This window comes from Panicum virgatum, chromosome 9N (genome assembly GCF_016808335.1).
Source record: "Panicum virgatum strain AP13 chromosome 9N, P.virgatum_v5, whole genome shotgun sequence".
Classification (NCBI taxonomy): domain Eukaryota; kingdom Viridiplantae; phylum Streptophyta; class Magnoliopsida; order Poales; family Poaceae; genus Panicum; species Panicum virgatum.
Window position 1 is genome coordinate 8956287 of NC_053153.1, and position 18340 is coordinate 8974626.

Sequence of the window (18340 nt, forward strand, 5' to 3'; positions counted from 1 at the left end):
GCTCAGCCGAGATAGCTATGCTTTGCATGAGAGTAAAATGGTAAGTTCTTCTATTATTCCATCTATTTCATAATTCAATTTGATCATAAATAAGGGTCTGCTTGGATTGCTACCAAAATTTAGGTATGCCAATGTTTTGGCTAGCCAAATGTTGAGCAAAAAACTTCTCATATTTTGATAGGGTAAATATGAGAGGTGGGCAAATTTTGGTACCCAATCAAATAGTGGTCAAAATTTTGGCTTGCCAAAACTTTAGCATGCCAAAAGTTTGGTAGCAATCCAAGCAGGCCCTAAGTGCATGTTAGCAATAACTAGAAAGATATATTATCTCGCTTCCTATAATAAGAGCAACTTGTCAATTTATGTTGCCAATGCAAATAGATTTTTAGATATTGACGGTTAAAAATTAAAATATAGAAAAAAATAAATTAACTTGCATTTTCAATCAAATGAAGTAGAATGCTTATTTGAGAAAGGGCTCATTGATTACAAGAGCCGCGATGGCACTTCATATTCTAGGTTCTGCTCCATATGGAGCGAATATTTCAGGATTTGACGGCATTATACTTTCAGTGTTAGGCGACGTTCCCGTCGACGGCGAGGAACCTGTGGTGACTTCGTCAATTTTAAGAATTTACCGGCTCAGTCTTCAAAGATACTCATAAGGTAGGGTTTTGCGAATGTGTGTTTATAATGGGTGAGTGTATGCGTGTTGTGAGTGTCTGAACTGTACTGTTAATTGAAATAAAGTTGAATAATTATTTCATTTTATTAGAACACAACTTTGACAAAACTAACTTTATTAACATATTTTCACATGGTCGTTTCTAGCACATAGCGCATCGATAGTTAGTCGAAACTTTTGTCCTAATAAAATGAAAAATAAACATATTTTCTATATATACCTATAAAATTGGGTTCACTTAATAGATTATAGGTAAATAATATGCACATATAAAATGTTGTGTCGGCAGACTGGGATTTATATGCTGCCGCACTCCTAATATGGTGTTTTAATGACTTACCATATAATAATACTTTAGTAAATTTTCTACATTATCAGATATTTTTTTATATAAGTAGATACAATAGGATTTTAGATGAGTATTTACTCACATACTAACTTCTCATTTTGTACTAAAGATAGTTTGCTATCACTACTACTACATAAATACTCTACTTCTCTATAGGACTATAACCAAATGATATTATAAAAGTTGCAATATATGTGAATATAACTAAATGATTTAGAGCAAGGATAATATTCCCAGCCGGCAGCCGGCTCGGAGGGTGCCAGCGCACCCGGAGGCGGGCCCACTACTATTTAATGCAGTGCTGCTCAGCCAGCCAATAGTAGCGCGCGCAAGCGTCTCCGCCGGCTAAGAGTAGGCGCGTCACAAGTCGCCCGCCCGGCTCTCTCTCTCCGTTTCTCTCACTTCCTCGTCGGATTTCGCCCGTATACTTGCTCTTATATTATATAAAAGTTGCACGTGTTTTCATGGGTGCACCTAGCAATTGCCTCCCAAAACAGCAGGTGCTAATTCATGTGACCCACCTCGCAGGCACACGCGGATTCCCCTAATCAAACCCCTGTATTAAATGTCCCCACTAATATACCAACACCCGTTAAATTCCAACGCCCCACACCGTCCCCAGACCAGTCTGACCAGACCGCCATTGCCCCAACTCGAACACGGGGCGAAAATTCCTTCGAGAGTTCGAGTCGAGTCCTCTTAGATCTCGCTTCTGGAAGCTTCCGGGGCGGCGTGGCTGATGACCACGAAGCCCGCTCCTATGGAGAACGGCGCCGCGGCCGGAGCCGGTGGGGGCAACCGCCGACGCGGCGGCCGGTGGCGGTATGCGGCCGCGGGTGCCCTCCTCGTGGCCGTCCTTGCTGTGGCCGTGAGCTCCCGCAGCTTCCCGGGCACCCCCTCCTCTTCGCCAGGAGGCTGCGGATGCCCTGTGAGAACCTCTCCATGACTCCATCGACTTTGCGATTTGGTTGGCTTGTTTTGGGGGCTTTGATTTGATTGATGTGGTTCTGACTTCTGTGGTGGTGGTGCGGTTCGTTTCAGGCTGCGAGGAAGTACACGGGGATGGTCGAGGACTGCTGCTGCGACTATGAGACGGTGGACTCTATCAATGAAGAGGTCCTGCATCCGACCCTGCAGGAACTCGTTAAGTTGCCCTTCTTCAGGTACTTCAAGGTGAGGATTGTGGATTTTTTTTAAAAAAAAATTCAATGCCTTCATCAGTGATGTTGGCACATTATTGGAAATGTGTGTTGTGATATTACAGTGGGGAGCTAGAGTTGTTAGAATTTGGATTCAGGCATGCTTGATTGGAGAATTGGGTGCATAGCTGTGTGATCCCTTGTCAGATTATTATGTTTAGTTACTTGAGCGTGGCTTATTATTTTTCTACCATATAAAGGTGAATGTTTCGAACCTTAGGATCAAACTAGCTCTGCTTGTGTGATTTTTGTCTTTTGATTAGTAATGATTATAACAAAAAATAATCATCTGTGCTGGATATAGAATCAAATTGGTATTTGCTTGATCAGAATGTAAAGATCGGCATACCTTATTTAGGAAATGTGATGCCAACAATGCACATTATAATCCCGAGCTATCCTAATTGGATGCTTGGTTCAAGTATCTTGTTAGTTTTTGTCTTCTATTCATGCATTCCTTTCTGAAGTTGAGCTAATTATAGGAAATTTGTAGCAGAGAATAGTATCAATCTTTGTTGTTATTGCTGCTGTAGCCTTTGTTTATTGCAATAGTGGAAGTGATTGGTGTCGCTACTATTTTGTAAAATTGTATTTTCATGCCATATGTACTTGGATTACTTTCACCATTTCATACGAATACATTGAGGAATGGAAATGAAATTCTATTTGATGACATGGCTTTAGAAATGTAAAATTTTGCATAATGGACTGTAGTTTGAATTTGTTAGTCTGCCTACTGTATATGATAGCTATATGTGATTCCACCAAAGTGCTCACATTAAAATAAAATTTTGAAACAATGGTTCACCTGTTCTAAGTAATGTGTTCTTCCTTTTGTTTTGTAAGGTTAAACTGTGGTGTGACTGCCCTTTTTGGCCAGATGATGGAATGTGCCGCCTTAGAGACTGTAGTGTCTGTGAGTGCCCAGATAATGAGTTCCCTGAACCATTCAAGAAGCCTTACAATGGACTTTCTCCAGATAGTATGATATGTCAAGAAGGAAAACCACAGGCTGCTGTTGATAAAACCCTTGACACCAAGGTTTTCAAAGGATGGGTTGAAACTGACAATCCATGGACATCTGATGACGAGACTGATAATAGTAATTTATTTTTTTATCTTGATCATGTTCATTGCACGCTCTTTGTTTCTTCTTAACATCCATAACAATTAGCAAATTGTTGTACCCATTTCAGATGAGATGACATACGTGAATCTTCAACTGAATCCTGAACGATACACTGGCTATACTGGTGATTCAGCGAGAAGAATATGGGACTCTATTTACAAAGAAAACTGCCCAAAATGTATGCATATGTGCTCTTAGATTATTTTCACATGCTCAGTCTGATTAGTTATATTAGTTTGATCAACTATGTCAGGTGCCGACTAATCATTTGCATCTGAGCTGCCTATTTTATTTCACGCGTACTCCATTTTTTGTTGTGTTAGTGGCTTGCACTTTATCCTGTTGATTTTTTTTAATTTCTTCCTGTGTTTATACTTACCATGTCATGAGTTCACATAATTTTAAATGAATCGGTAATGAGCTTATTGATTGAATCCTTTTTTTCTATATATACCAATTGCAGCGAGTTTGTCTTCTAAAAAAATCCAGCATGTATAACTTATATTGGTCCATCTGTTATTTGTTAGTACCGTGTATTCCTATAGTTGCATATCTGTGCCATTAGATGTCCTACATGATAGAGAATCCTAGTTCAGCCCTTCAGTCCCACATCAGTAAAATTATTCACACTAGTTTTTTGAATCGCCTTTTTTGTTCAGATCCCTCAGAAGAACTGTGTCATGAGAAGAAGGCATTGTACAAGCTTATTTCAGGGTTGCACTCCTCAATTTCGGTGCACATTGCTTACGATTATCTTCTTGATGAATCTACTAACTTGGTATGTGCCAAAAATTGTACCCATCTGTTTGTTGATTATTGGGCCAAGTTTCATAATTGTTTTGACCATTTCTGATGTATAAATGATCACAGTGGGGACAAAACCTTCCTTTGCTGTATGACCGTGTCCTGAAGTACCCAGAGCGTGTCCAAAATCTGTATTTCACATATCTGTTTGTTCTTCGAGCGGTGACAAAGGTTCCTTTCTTCCTTATTTAATTCATTTGCTTTACACACTACTGTGAAAGATTAAACTCTCAGGTTTCTTTTTCTTGCAAGTTTGTAGCATATAATGATTTTATTTGGTATCTTTCAGGCAGCAGATTATCTTGAGCAGGCTGAGTACAATACTGGCAATCCTGAAGACGACTTGAAAACACAATCTCTTGTGAAGCAATTGCTTTACCATCCCAAGTTAAGATCTGCATGCCCAAAACCTTTTGATGAAGCGAAACTCTGGCAAGGGGAGAATGGTCCTGAGCTAAAGCAAGAGATTCAGAAGCAATTTAGAAACATTAGGTTTGTGGCATATTTTCACTGTTTTTAGTTCATAACATGCATTTATGCCACTTGATTCCTTACCACTGCAACATTTTCTTTATTAGTGCAATTATGGACTGCGTTGGCTGTGAGAAGTGCCGACTATGGGGAAAACTCCAAGTTCTTGGTCTCGGAACTGCACTGAAAATTCTTTTCTCCGTTGATGGAGATAACAACTTGAATCAGCCTGTATGTGATTCATTTCCCTGTCTCATTCTATTACCACTTTTTCAACCTGGTGTCGTGAGAAATAGATGCTGTACATTTGTTGCCCTTTGCACAAATAACTGTTCATTTTTTAATATTGTCATCATGTTAGAGTTCCTAGCACTTAATTTGTGGTTGCTTACATTTCCTAGAAATGTGAATCGTCTTAAAAATTTATTTAGGAATGCACTGTGAGTTCTGTGCTAAATTTCTACTAGAGCCGATTAATGCATTGTGAATTCTTCTTCAATTGAGAAAAATGTGATTTTATTCTAAAACCATTAGTATACCTTTTGAACTCATTTTGTATGTTTACAGTGGTTTAACAATACTTCCTTCCTGGTGATTGCTCAGTTGCAGCTGCAGAGAAATGAGGTCATTGCACTGTTCAATCTTCTGAATAGGCTGTCAGAATCTGTGAAGTTTGTACATGAAAAAGGATCATCAATTGAAGAGGTCATTAAGGAGCAGAGCCCTCCAACTGTTCAAAAGGGTGTTCCCAAGCCGAAGCTTAAGCTGGTATCCCCCCCCCCCCCCCCCCCCCAACATCAATATCACATTATTATTTAATACATTCCCCCCTCGTAAACTTGCATTATTTGATTCGCCTGCAGGACTTCGTCTGAGATGTAGGAGTTTAATTTGTAGTTACATGAACATGCCGGCCATGTACCGAGAGAGCAACATGTATTCCTATGTGGTTCTGTTGCAGCCCTATACAAGACAATGAGATACAGACCCCTTGGGAGCTAAATACAATGACAGAGTTAACCCAGTTTTTCTTCGCTCCGGCCCTTAAAATTTTCGATGTATAGTTTACCTCATTTGCTGTAAGGTTCTCACCGTCATGATGAAGAGAGGATAACCCAACATGGCAACATACACTTTTCACTTCTGTTGAATTAATCTCAAAGAAGTGAAAAGAAATGTGATGACACAACCGCCAGTGAATCGATCTCAAAGAAATATGAATTAATCCTTTAGAAAAGATATGATGCAGTCCCTGACTTCTGCATGAGGTATTGCCCAAGTGCTGGCCGCAGGTGTAAACATGTATTCAGAGAGATGGTGTAGTTGTATCAATTGGCACAGTACAGAGCAGAGAGGGGGAAAATAAGCTGGAGATTCAGGTAGCTAAACGCTTTTGCAGTGCATATGCAGATGGAAAATGTTTAGCTGTTGCTTTTCAGATGGTCGATTAAATCTTCTGTGCAGAACTGTAAATCATAAGCCGGACAACATGAGCATGATCTGATGATCATATGTTTGAGGTGCTTGAAGTGCAGACGTTGATGTCCCAGCCCCACCACCGGCAGCACAGTAGATTCCTTCTGAGTTGAAGCGTGGCGATGGACCTGGCACATGTCGGCTGTGTCGCAGGGAAGAGCTAGTGGGTTACACAGTAGTCAGTCATGGCGCAGAAGGCATCCTTGTATATGGCTACTTTTGCACAGATATGACTGCCACTTTTGCACAGATATATGTCACATCTGGAGCAGAGATAAACACCACTGATGCAGTCGCAAAAAGACTGTTCCGAGAAATCCCTACGGCTGTGTTTAGCCCTGTTTATTTCCCACCCCGTAAATTCAAAAAAACCGTAAACACAAAAAAGTGCAAAAGAATCTTGCTAATTTGAAGTATTAAATGAAATATTTACAAAACTTTTTGCATGGTTGGGCTGTAAATCGCGAGACGAATCTAACGAGCCTACTTAATCCATGATTTGCAACATTGATGCTACAGTAACCATCCGCTAATTATTGATTAATTATGGATTAATTAGCATCATTAGATTCGTCTCGCGATTTACAATCCATCTGTGCAAAATTTTTTGTAAATAGACTTCATTTAGTACTTCAAATTGTCAAGATTCTCACACAAAAAAATTTTACGTTTACATGTAAAACGAACTAAACAAGGCTTAGATTCAAAATTTCTCACTCCAAACTTCACTATTCACCTATCATATCAAATCTTTTTGCCTCATACATGGAGCATTAAATGTAGGTAAATAAAAAAACTAATTGCATAGTTTTGATGTACATGACGAGACGAATCTTTTGAGCCTAGTTAGGTCACGATAGGACAATAATTACCACAAACAAACGAAAGGTGCTACAGTGTGCTACAGCGTCCGATGCGACTCTTTTTACCACCATTTTACGAATCTAAACACAGCTTTCGTGTATACAATATTGTTAAAAAAATTAGCTGCACTAGTATTCTGGTAATGGCTGTTGGGGATTGGACCTTCGGGTCAAGCCCTCACCCTCGGAAATGCTCCCTAACTCGTTTGCAAGGTCCCAATGAGAGGAAGTCAAGCACACCCGAAGGTGTCGGATGGACACTCAGAAGCGCAAGCTCAAAAACCATGACCTTCGGAGACGAAGGATGACTCCTTCGGTATGCCGAAGGTGACGAATGGTCGCCCAGAAGCGCAAGCGCAAAGACCAAGACCTTCGATGACGAAGGATACCGCCTTCATTCGGCCGAAGGTGACGAACAGTTGCTCAGAGGCGCAAGTTCGAAGACCGGGACCTTCGGGAAAAGGGATCGCCTTCGGGAACAAAGGTGATGGCTGATCGCTCGCTGACGGAACCTTCAGGGCCGAGACCCCCGGAACTCCCCGAAGGAAACGAAGACCTTCGCATGATGCAAGTGTGTGTGAAAAATGTGAATACGTGAGAAGGTCGGGTTTGTACACCTGATTACGTGAGAAGGTCGGAGTTGTACACCTCGAACCTTGTAATTTTACCCTGAAACCAGTTGTAAGTGAGCTGTAAATGAGTTGAAAGGGGGCAGTTTAGTAAAATCCGGCCGAATGCTACGGGTATAAATAGCCCATCTCTCCACAGTGTAAAGTGTTGAATTTTCTGATTATTATTGGGGAATTAATCACCTAATTTTATTGCCATCTTCATAATGTTCAGTGTCTGGGCGTCTAAGATCCCAACAATGGCAGAACAGTAACAGTTCCGGAAGTCGCAGCAGCCAGCAGGCAGATGAGGAAGCCGGACGGCGACAGAGCGTCGCCGGTGAACGGCCGGCCGGCACGGCGGCCGCGCGCCGCAGGAGACCAGCCGGACGGTCGCCGACACGGGCGACGCCGCGTTACCCAGCAGCCGGTCAATGCCACGGCCCCTACCCTCCCCACCGGAGTCCGGAGCGCGTGTCGGCGCAGCGGGTGCGCCCGCACGGCCCTGTGACCCTCCTGACGACGGCCCATCGCGGCAGCGCGCTCACGGGCGGCGACGGCCAGCCTCTCGTACGTGCGCGGCCGTGCAAGGGACACACAGGAGGCCCGCCCCGGGGGGTAGGCGTGCTGGCATCGACCGGCTGCAGGTCACAGTCCTACAAAACAGCGGCATTGGCAGCACGACGCAGCGCTGCTGCTAGCCGTGATTAACAGAAAACACTACTAAGGTCCTGTTTAGATCACAACTCGTAAATCTCGTAAACACAAAAAAAACATTACATTGAATGTTTGGACACATGCATTGAGTACTAAATGAAGTCTATTTACAAAACTTTTTATATGGATGGACTGTAAATCGCGAGACGAATCTTATGAGCCTACTTAATTCATGTTTGCAACAGTGATGCTACAGTAACCATCCACTATTATGGATTGATCATGGATTAATTAGTATCATTAGATTCGTCTCGCGATTTACAACCCATCTGTGCAAAAAAATTTGTAAATAGACTTCATTTAGTACTTCAAATTAGTAAGATTCTATCGCAAAAAAATTTTGTGTTTCATCTATACACGCCCTAAGTAAAAGTCACTCGAAAATACAGGATTTTTTTTCCCACATGGATTTCACGATTACTATATTATCCACAAGAATCCTTCAAAGTTCCTGCTCCGAACGAATGGTCACCTCAGCGCTCGAAACTGTCACGGGCTCGACGCCAGGATTGCCCCCTCCCCAAAACAGAGCACAAAGTCGCCGGGTGCCATGCCACCGCAGCTGAACCTGAACTCAGTCTTTCTCCAACAATGAAATGCATATTTGAGTATCCATTTGTACGAATGACTTCTCTGTGTCCGTGGATAGCGGCATGCAAATATTATGCACTCCAACGGAAGACGCAAACGGAGAGGCAAACGAGGGAGACGGTTGGTTGGCGGGCTTTTACCAGGGGCAAGTGTATTTTCCCGCGCTCGGACGCATTTACCGCGGCGCCTGGTGTTGGCGCGGGCGTTGCTGCCGCGCGGGAACCTGGCGGGGCTGGGTCCTTCCGTGCATCGTCGACACCGTCGCCTCGTCGGCCGGAGAGCCGCAGTCGCCGACGTCGTCCCGCACATCATCACAGCCGGGAGACTAGCACCAGAACGGTATGCATTTGATTTATGCGAAGAACTAGATGTGGAATCGCTCGGTTGCACGATGTATACTAGAGTTAATGATTTGGTTTCTATACGATTAATAGCTATGGCTTGGAGGTATTTGAGCAAGTCCATGTTTGGTTCATCGGGAGGGGAAAGTGAGGAGGAAGACCTCCAAGCTGCAGCAATCATAGCATCCATGGGTAGGAAACGTTGTTGGGGAGGGTCTGTCTTTGGTCACAAGATATACAAGCGTGACCGGGCGGCTGCAGAGCGCCTTTTGATGCTGAAGTATTTTGATGAAGAATCAATATTCGATGATGATCAATTTCGCCGAAGATATTGGGTTGCTTTTGGTTTCTGTATTGATATCATATAATTGATATGGTTTTGTGCCCCTGAAGTTGAATTCCAACTTATTAGGGAGTGTCGAATGATTCTGTGGCAGGTACCGAATGAGGAAGCCTCTTTTCCTGCGCATTGTTGATGAACTCACAACGGCAAACTCTTTCTTCAAGCAGCGACGGAATGCAGCTGGAGCAAAGGGTTTTTCTCCCATTCACAAGTGCACAGCAGCAATGAGAGTCCTTATGTATGGACAAGCAGCAGATGCAGTTGATGATGTACTCATGATGGGGGAAAGCACGGTACTTAAATGTGTGAAGGTATTTGTGAAAACGGTGATCTCTGTGTATCAGGAAGAGTACTTGCGACCACCAAGACAACATGAAATTGAAGAGATGATGACATCAAATGCAGCACGAGGGTTCCCTGGCAAGACTGGAAGCATCGACTGCATGCATTGGGAGTGGGCTAATTGCCCAAGCGGTTGGCATGGCGTCTACAAGGGACATAAGGGCAAGCCTACAATGATTCTAGAGGCTATTGCTTCAGAAGACTTGAGGATATGGCACGCCTTCTTTGGGCTCCCTGGGTCTCACAATGATATCAATGTCCTGCATCGATCACCTGTCTTTGATGATCTTGCCAATGGCAATGCCCCTGAAGTTGAATTCACTGTGAATGGTAACATCTATTCGATGGGCTACTACCTAGCAGATGGGATATACCCTAACTGGGCTACATTGGTCAAGAGTATTAGTGCTCCTGTTAGTAAGAAGCACAACGTTTATGCAAGGAGACAAGAGTCTTGCAGGAAAGATGTGGAGAGAACCTTTGGTGTGCTGCGGGCGAAATGGAAGATTTTACATAGCCCAGCTCGATTGTGGAATCCGAGGGATCTCAATTCAATAGTTCGGGCTTGTGTTATACTCCACAAGATCATTGTAGATGAGAGAGGGAAGGATGTGGCACAGCTTCATAACTCCGAGTGGCCAGGAGCAGCCAACCCTCCAATCAACCAAAACAGGAACGTCCCTGCTATAGCCCAGCTAATTGATGCATACAGTGTCATCAAGAGCAAGGAAACAAGCGCAAGTCTACGCAATGATCTTGTGGAGCACATTTGGGAGTTGTATGGTACTTCAAGTGGACCTTTTGCAAGGATGCACGGGCATTGAGAGGAAGGGAAATATTGTTGCACAAGTCCAGCTTGAGTTCGGGCTTTTGGTTGCAGCTAAACTATAATGTTGTAGTAGCATAGGTGTGGATTAGGTGGTGATGGTAGTGTCAGCACAACTAGTAGTAGCTGGACTATAACGTTACAGCATGGGAAGTTGTATTTTGTCACACAACTGTATTTTGTCAAGCAACTGGAATTTAGTAGCCATGTTCCTAGAAAAGTAATTAATATGCCACATAACTGTCACATTGTTCACAAACAAATATTAGAAATAAATTGTTCACAAACAACGGTCTACACACAAATATTACGATCAAATGGTCCATGAACATAGTTCACAAGTTACAAACACAAATGAGACATCATTCGTCTTCTCAATTTTCTGATGAACCCCCAAATCCACGACGTTCCATTATACGCTTCTGCATGCCAGTGTAGTAGGCACGAATATGAGGTGCCAGCTTATCTAGGTCCATGGACATAATCCCTGCCTCTGCGTTTAGTAGCTGAGCCTCTGATTCCATGAGCCTAATTTCTTGATTCTTCTGCGTGGCCAAGAGATTTTCTTCATGTTGCTTCTGTCGCAGTTCTATTCCCCTCTTCTGATTTTCAAGCATCTCCTTCTGAATCTTGATTTTCTCATCCTTCCTGCTAAAAATTTCAGCCATCTGCACATCTTGTTTCTGCAAGCGAGCATGTCGGCTGGTGGTCATCTCTTGCAACATCTCCACCGCAGTGCTTGAATATGAGGTGTCGAACAGGGCATTGGATCTCTTCTTCTTTGCCTTATCTCTCCCTCCTGGCCTGACTGGAGCTTCTGTTTCATTGCAAGTATCGCCTTGCACAGGGCTTCCATTATCGGCGACATGTACCGGTGGTGTGTTGTTCAATTCCAGTAACCGATCATTCCACTTGGGTTCCTCACGTAGAATCCACCAACAATGCATGAAGCTGAATGGCTCTTTCACCTCGAACATCTTCACAGCTTCATCAATCTGAAGTAAGGACAAAATCCAATATTAATTTCATGGTAAACAGCAGAAAAATAAATTGATGTTAAATGAGCATGGACTTACCCTGTCCTGCTCATTCTTACCGCTCTCATTCCTTCGATCAATTATTGACTTAAATCCAGAGAACCTGTTAAGAGCGTTTTGGATTACCCCCCATCGCCCTTTAATTGCAAGTTGGCTACGGTTGGACCCAAGTGGCTTGTGGGCCTCGAAAAATTCATGCATTCGTTTGTAGTATCCACCACTACTCTGGTTAACTCCTACAATAGCATCTTTACTGACATTCAGGAAAGCAGAGCAGATAATTGCATCTTCTTCTTTGGTGAAACCACCTCCCCTTCTGGAGACATTCTTCAGGACCGTTGGTGGTTTCCTAAGAGACTGCCTTGGTGTTTGTTCTTCCAAATCAACAACCGGTGCATTGGAGGTGTCAGTCCCTCCCTCATTGCCAACCCCATTATGAGCACCCAACTGGGACAAATTTCCAACATATATGAAAATTACTTGGTCATACAGAAGGAAATACAAACAAAAAAAATACTTGGCAACATACATGCGGACTCTCCTGACAGTTTGGAAGTTGATGGTCAATATTTGCAACAAGATCATAAGCCCACTGGTCATTATTGTAGTGTTGGTTCTCCATCCTTGCCAAAACATTCATAAACAATGTCAATGCATTTAAATGACCACATAGCACAAACATATTTGCTTATTCAAATAAGCAAGCCATGACATTAAGCTCAACACTTCAAACGTAGGTTTAAACAGATCAAGGTCCACAACTACTAACCATATGGTTCAGCACAGAAACAACTAAACACTACGGCACAAGTTTTATTATAGTGGGATTACATAGCCACACATGTACTTGTGCCTATTTCATGAGGAGATACTACTTTCTCAATCCTACAACCCAACAAAGTACACTAGCAGCCTTAGTCACTGAAATTGGGCATGGCGTCACTGTCGTAGTCGACGCCCCCGAACTCCTCAATGTGATCCTTCACCGACAAGTACTCGAGTGGTGGTGGAGAGATAGGTGATGACACATCGCTGGGTATAAGCTCAGACAGATTTCCATCGTCAGTAGCCTTGTTCACGTCGTCAAGTGCGGCCTGGCAAGAAAGGGAGTCCTTGTCCAGTCCATCTGCAATGACCTCAATGCGGAACTTGAGGTCCACAAGCTCGACCTCGGAGAGCACCTTCCCAGGCACAAGCAGTTCTTCACTCAAACGCATCAGGTGAATGGAGGCCCTTTGCATCATGCGAATGGTCAAGTCCAGAATATCCCGGTGATTGTCCATCTACACGAAGCAGGGAGGTAAGTCCTATATCAATGCGTAAACTGCTGCTATAATCCAACTAAAAGAACCGTAACTGGGTGCAGTGCTAGAGACTAATGCAACATGTAGTGTTAAATCAAGCAAAATTATGGTATACGCACTACTGCACACAGCATGCCCATTGTGTAACTACACTACGCTACTACAGCGATTGTCGTGGGGTTTCTAGGGGTACCCACAGCCGGGTGGCGGAGCGCACCCGCCTATTCCCGGAGAGGGAGTACTCGGGGAAGTACTAGGCGATGGGGCTGAATCTACGCTGAGACAAGGACTCAAGAACACACGATTTTAGAGTGGTTCGGGCCGCCGGAGCGTAATACCCTACGTCCACTGGGAGATGTATTGTTCTTGGTGGTGTGTATGAACCTATCCTCCGCTGGCCTTGGCTCTTGCCCAGCCTGAGGTTTTCTAGCGGCCCCCCCTTTTTATAGATCAAAGGGGGAGCAGATACATAGGATGTTGGAGCCCCGACAGGTGGGCCCAACGTGACTGTGGCTACTGCGGTAGCGAATCTTTTCCTCCGATAGGCGTACTGCTGCTCTTCTGACTCAGGGGGGGGTCTTCTCTTGTCCCGTCAGCTAGGTGTCCGTTGGAGTAGCGTAGCTTGCGGCGTGGCCTGCTGAGGCTATTACGTAGTGTCATAAAGGGCGAAGCCGAGCCGTCGTATCCATCTGTTACGGCAGACTGGCAGACGCGGCGTGGGCGGCGCCAGTGCCCCCACTACCTTGGTAATACGCGATCAATAGTGTCCCCTGGCTAGTCGAACGCCTCGGCTTCTGCTATATCAATGCGGACGTCCACCTACCGCAATGAATGCGAAGGTAGGTGGGCCTCAATATGGAGACCAAGGGCCTCAATATGGAGACCAAGGGCCTCATACACGTGTCGGCCCCGGACCATCCTGAGGTGGGGCGCCGAAACCTTCCCTTGGAGAGGGGTCCGATTGCTATGCGGGGGGTCCGGGACCCTATGAGGGGTCCGGACTCCTCGGGGGGTCCGGAGCCCCGGCTGCTTGCGCTTGAGCGCCTGTCTCTCCTGGGATACGTGGCGTCCCCGGACCTTCCCCGGCCGTGGAACTGGTCCGGTCCATTGTCGGGAGGACAGGACTTGGACCGCAGGGGTCCGGCTGTTTGGTTGTAGTTAAGGATAACTACAATATCCTTGCCCAGACACAGCAAGAGGGGGTACCCCAGTCCTGGGGTACCGACAGTGGCCCCCGGGCCCACCTCGGGTGAGGTACGAACCCGTAGGTGGGGCCACCATCGTGATGAGCTCCTTCGCAGGTTGATTGCGTTGGTGAGCTCATGGAGAGTGCGGGCATCCCGGACCCCTGAGGCCGGTATGCCCGTTGCTAGGTTTAGGTACTAGAGCGCTCTCCATGGGGCGACGAAGGTGTAGGCTTAGGGTACGGAACCAAGCTAAGCGGCTATACAGACTTCGGATCGCCCAGGGAGCAAGCACTGCTTCCCGGACCTGGCTTTTGTCGACCGTGGCGAGCGGTCTCCGCCGGAGCGGGCCACCGGAGTGGACTTGGAGCGACCGTGGCGAGCGGTCTCCGCCGGAGCGGGCCACCGGAGTGGACTTGGAGCGACCGTGGCGAGCGGTCTCCGCCGGAGCGGGCCACCGGAGTGGACTTGGAGCGACCGTGGCGAGCGGTCTCCGCCGGAGCGGGCCACCGGAGTGGACTTGGAGCGACCGTGGCGAGCGGTCTCCGCCGGAGCGGGCCACCGGAGTGGACTTGGAGCGACCGTGGCGAGCGGTCTCCGCCGGAGCGGGCCACCGGAGTGGACTTGGAGCGACCGTGGCGAGCGGTCTCCGACGGAGCGGGCCACCGGAGTGGACTTGGAGCGACCGTTGCTGACAATCCGATGAAGCTTGTTACCGGACCTCATAGTAAGGTGCAAAGAAACCAAGCCTTATACTAGAAGAGAGCCCGGGACCTCTAAAGACAGCAGTCTTGGATACTAGAGTACTTGTAACAGGGTAGTGAAGTACGTAAACTTTAGGGTACATTACCAGGCTAAGCCACGCGGAGCTTCTCTACCCCAGGATACAAATACCACTTCCCCAGAGCAGGTCCCTAGGGGTCCGGACCGCCTTCCAGCTAGAAGGGGTGTCTCCACCTGACCACAAGCCAGCAACTTAACTTGGATTGTTAGCAATAAGGGAAACTCCGGTCAAGAGAGAAGAATAGTTAAACCAAGGCGAATAGATGTAATCAGGGTGGAGCCTAGGTAAAACTAAAAAAGAGAGTCTCCTTTATTATTGTGGTTGTCACGGTATACGTCGGAGGTCGGGATTACGAGGTCGGACCTCCACCGCTCCGGACCGCTTTTGCCTGTTTTGTGTGATAGGGCCAGAGGTCGGGTTTACAAGGTCGGACCTTGACCGCTCTGGACACACACGTAGACGCCACGCTATTACAAAGGAGGAATTCTCTTAGTTTTTTTTTCTTAGGAGTAACCTACGGCTGCATGCTATACAGTGTGTTCTTCGGAGGTGAAGGCGCCCTGGACGTGCCTGAACCGCATCATCCAGCATCACTTCGGGAGCTCGGGGGACCCCTTCTTGCCTGAGAGCTGTCACATGCTTACATGGCATGAGACAAATTCTTTGGCTTTGAATGGAAGAGGCCCCCTCCCCCTGCTGTCGCCGTTGCCGATGGAAACCAGAGCGCTTGCGCAGCAGACGGACCGGCGCGACGCGTGGAGAAGTGCGGTCGTTCGCCGGCTTGTCCTTGGTGCTAGCGCCAGGGGCCCCCGCACGAGGAGGCGGGGTCCTGTCTGCAGCAGCGCCGAGCAACGCTGAGGTGGATCCCCGGCGCTGGAGACGGCAGGACGACACGGTCAACTTCCTCCGGGATGGCCGTCGGCTCCAGGCTCCATGTTGAGAGAAAGCCTTGAGTCGACGCCATGCCACCGCAGAGGAGGCGTGGCCGTTGCTTGAGAGAAAACCTTGAGTCGACGTAGGGGCGGCAGCGCGCAGCGGCGCCTCCGCTGCGCGCTGCCACGCCGGCTCAGAGGTGTCGCAGTGGCGACGCACAGCAGGCGTCGCTGCCGTGCGCCGCCGCACCGAGGGCGTTGGAGCGCCGGTGCTATGGCATGTGAAGTGAGTGTGGCGCTGCCTTCCTTCATCTTCTCGCTCGTCATTGCAGAGGATGAACACGGCCCAGAAGCCCGAAAATCCAGCCAACGCCTGTCCTCCCCACGGACGGCGCCAAAATATCGTGGGGTTTCTAGGGGTACCCACAGCCGGGTGGCGGAGCGCACCCGCCTATTCCCGGAGAGGGAGTACTCGGGGAAGTACTAGGCGATGGGGCTGAATCTACGCTGAGACAAGGACTCAAGAACACACGATTTTAGAGTGGTTCGGGCCGCCGGAGCGTAATACCCTACGTCCACTGGGAGATGTATTGTTCTTGGTGGTGTGTATGAACCTATCCTCCGCTGGCCTTGGCTCTTGCCCAGCCTGAGGTTTTCTAGCGCCCCCCCCCCCTTTTTATAGATCAAAGGGGGAGCAGATACATAGGATGTTGGAGCCCCGACAGGTGGGCCCAACGTGACTGTGGCTACTGCGGTAGCGAATCTTTTCCTCCGATAGGCGTACTGCTGCTCTTCTGACTCAGGGGGGGTCTTCTCTTGTCCCGTCAGCTAGGTGTCCGTTGGAGTAGCGTAGCTTGCGGCGTGGCCTGCTGAGGCTATTACGTAGTGTCATAAAGGGCGAAGCCGAGCCGTCGTATCCATCTGTTACGGCAGACTGGCAGACGCGGCGTGGGCGGCGCCAGTGCCCCCACTACCTTGGTAATACGCGATCAATAGTGTCCCCTGGCTAGTCGAACGCCTCGGCTTCTGCTATATCAATGCGGACGTCCACCTACCGCAATGAATGCGAAGGTAGGTGGGCCTCAATATGGAGACCAAGGGCCTCATACACGTGTCGGCCCCGGACCATCCTGAGGCGGGGCGCCGAAACCTTCCCTTGGAGAGGGGTCCGATTGCTATGCGGGGGGTCCGGAGCCCCGGCTGCTTGCGCTTGAGCGCCTGTCTCTCCTGGGATACGTGGCGTCCCCGGACCTTCCCCGGCCGTGGAACTGGTCCGGTCCATTGTCGGGAGGACAGGACTTGGACCGCAGGGGTCCGGCTGTTTGGTTGTAGTTAAGGATAACTACAACATCCTTGCCCAGACACAGCAAGAGGGGGTACCCCAGTCCTGGGGTACCGACAGCGATAATGACCCATCTACTGCTGCGTTGGGCTAATCGAACCACCATGCGTTCAATAGCAGCCAGATTCAAGCAGCACTACAATTTCGGTGCCTGCTTCCTGGATCTACGAAGTGACGAAGAAGGGCCAAGGGAGGAACAAGGGATAGTTCGGTCTCTAGCCGCAGATCCGTCAGATCCGTCCCACATGTACCAAAATGCATCGTGAAATCAGTAGAGGATTGTCGATCCGAGTCAATAATCAATGGAATCGAGGGCAGGAACAACAAATCGCAAACATCCCATAGTCCTATCAACAAACAAATCTACAAGTGGGGGAAAAGAATGGAGAAGACGGACAACAACCGTACCTCGTTCCTCTTCTTCTCGCCGACAAGCCTGCCACCGTTGCTCGGACCACGCACCGCCGCACCACACCGTAGCTCCGACTCTGTCCTCGGAGCAAGACCCTCTTCCGCCTCGGAGGGGAAATCTCTGCAGCGCGGTCGTTGCTCTGGAGGCCGATGCGTCGAGGAGAGAGGGTACTCATTTTTGCGTCGTCTCCTCCAACGCAAAATGGATCCCTCATATGCATCCTCTGTTGGAGGCTGATGCATACTGCTACAGTACATTTCGAAATGCATTTTTGCCTTTGCGTTCCCGTATGCGTCGGCTGTTGGAGAAAGCCTCAGCTGCCCACACCGCTTCGCTTGGCAGCAAGGTGTTGTGTTGATGCATGGAGCTGTGACCCTGAAGTGGTTAAAACACGCTAGATCCCCTGGGCCCCAGCCCAGGATCGTCATGGGCGGTGATGTTCTGACGGACTACTCGCTGGACCAGCATGTTTTGGGCGGGCTCGTGACATTGACAAGCCATGGAAGGCGACGGCTCATGCGCCAGAAATAAAAACAGTTTTGCTTCGGATGCTACGCCACAAAATGGTGGTGCTCGCCGTGGGAGCACAGTGTGCTTTCGAGAGAGGGGGAGATCTTTTCGCTACGATAATGAAAATGGTAGGGCAACGTGATCCATGTCC

The 18340-nt window shown here is 47.5% G+C and overlaps 4 protein-coding genes across 4 annotated transcripts; 2 read left to right on the plus strand and 2 right to left on the minus strand.

Annotated features, from left to right (window-relative positions):
- Window positions 1–1651: 1651 nt before the first annotated feature.
- Window positions 1652–5874, plus strand: LOC120691587 (endoplasmic reticulum oxidoreductin-1-like). Its single transcript, XM_039974685.1, has 10 exons — window positions 1652–1962; window positions 2076–2207; window positions 3080–3335; window positions 3430–3540; window positions 4022–4140; window positions 4233–4337; window positions 4456–4658; window positions 4745–4868; window positions 5241–5405; window positions 5501–5874. The coding sequence occupies exons 1-10, from the start codon at window positions 1774–1776 to the stop codon at window positions 5510–5512; spliced, it is 1416 nt and encodes a 471-aa protein (XP_039830619.1). The 5' UTR covers window positions 1652–1773; the 3' UTR covers window positions 5513–5874.
- Window positions 5875–9239: 3365 nt separating this feature from the next.
- On the plus strand, window positions 9240–10742 carry LOC120688681 (protein ALP1-like). The gene is made up of 2 exons (XM_039971070.1): window positions 9240–9561; window positions 9671–10742. Exons 1-2 carry the CDS (start codon window positions 9284–9286, stop codon window positions 10740–10742), a joined length of 1350 nt encoding a protein of 449 aa, XP_039827004.1. The 5' UTR covers window positions 9240–9283.
- Window positions 10743–11042: 300 nt separating this feature from the next.
- Window positions 11043–12312, minus strand: LOC120688682. The gene is made up of 2 exons (XM_039971071.1): window positions 11821–12312; window positions 11043–11739 (listed from the first exon to the last, which is right to left on the minus strand). Exons 1-2 carry the CDS (start codon window positions 12310–12312, stop codon window positions 11119–11121), a joined length of 1113 nt encoding a protein of 370 aa, XP_039827005.1. The 3' UTR covers window positions 11043–11118.
- A 159-nt stretch (window positions 12313–12471) lies between these two features.
- On the minus strand, window positions 12472–18008 carry LOC120687557. Its single transcript, XM_039969571.1, has 2 exons — window positions 17676–18008; window positions 12472–13064 (listed from the first exon to the last, which is right to left on the minus strand). Exons 1-2 carry the CDS (start codon window positions 17946–17948, stop codon window positions 12696–12698), a joined length of 642 nt encoding a protein of 213 aa, XP_039825505.1. The 5' UTR covers window positions 17949–18008; the 3' UTR covers window positions 12472–12695.
- Window positions 18009–18340: the final 332 nt, after the last annotated feature.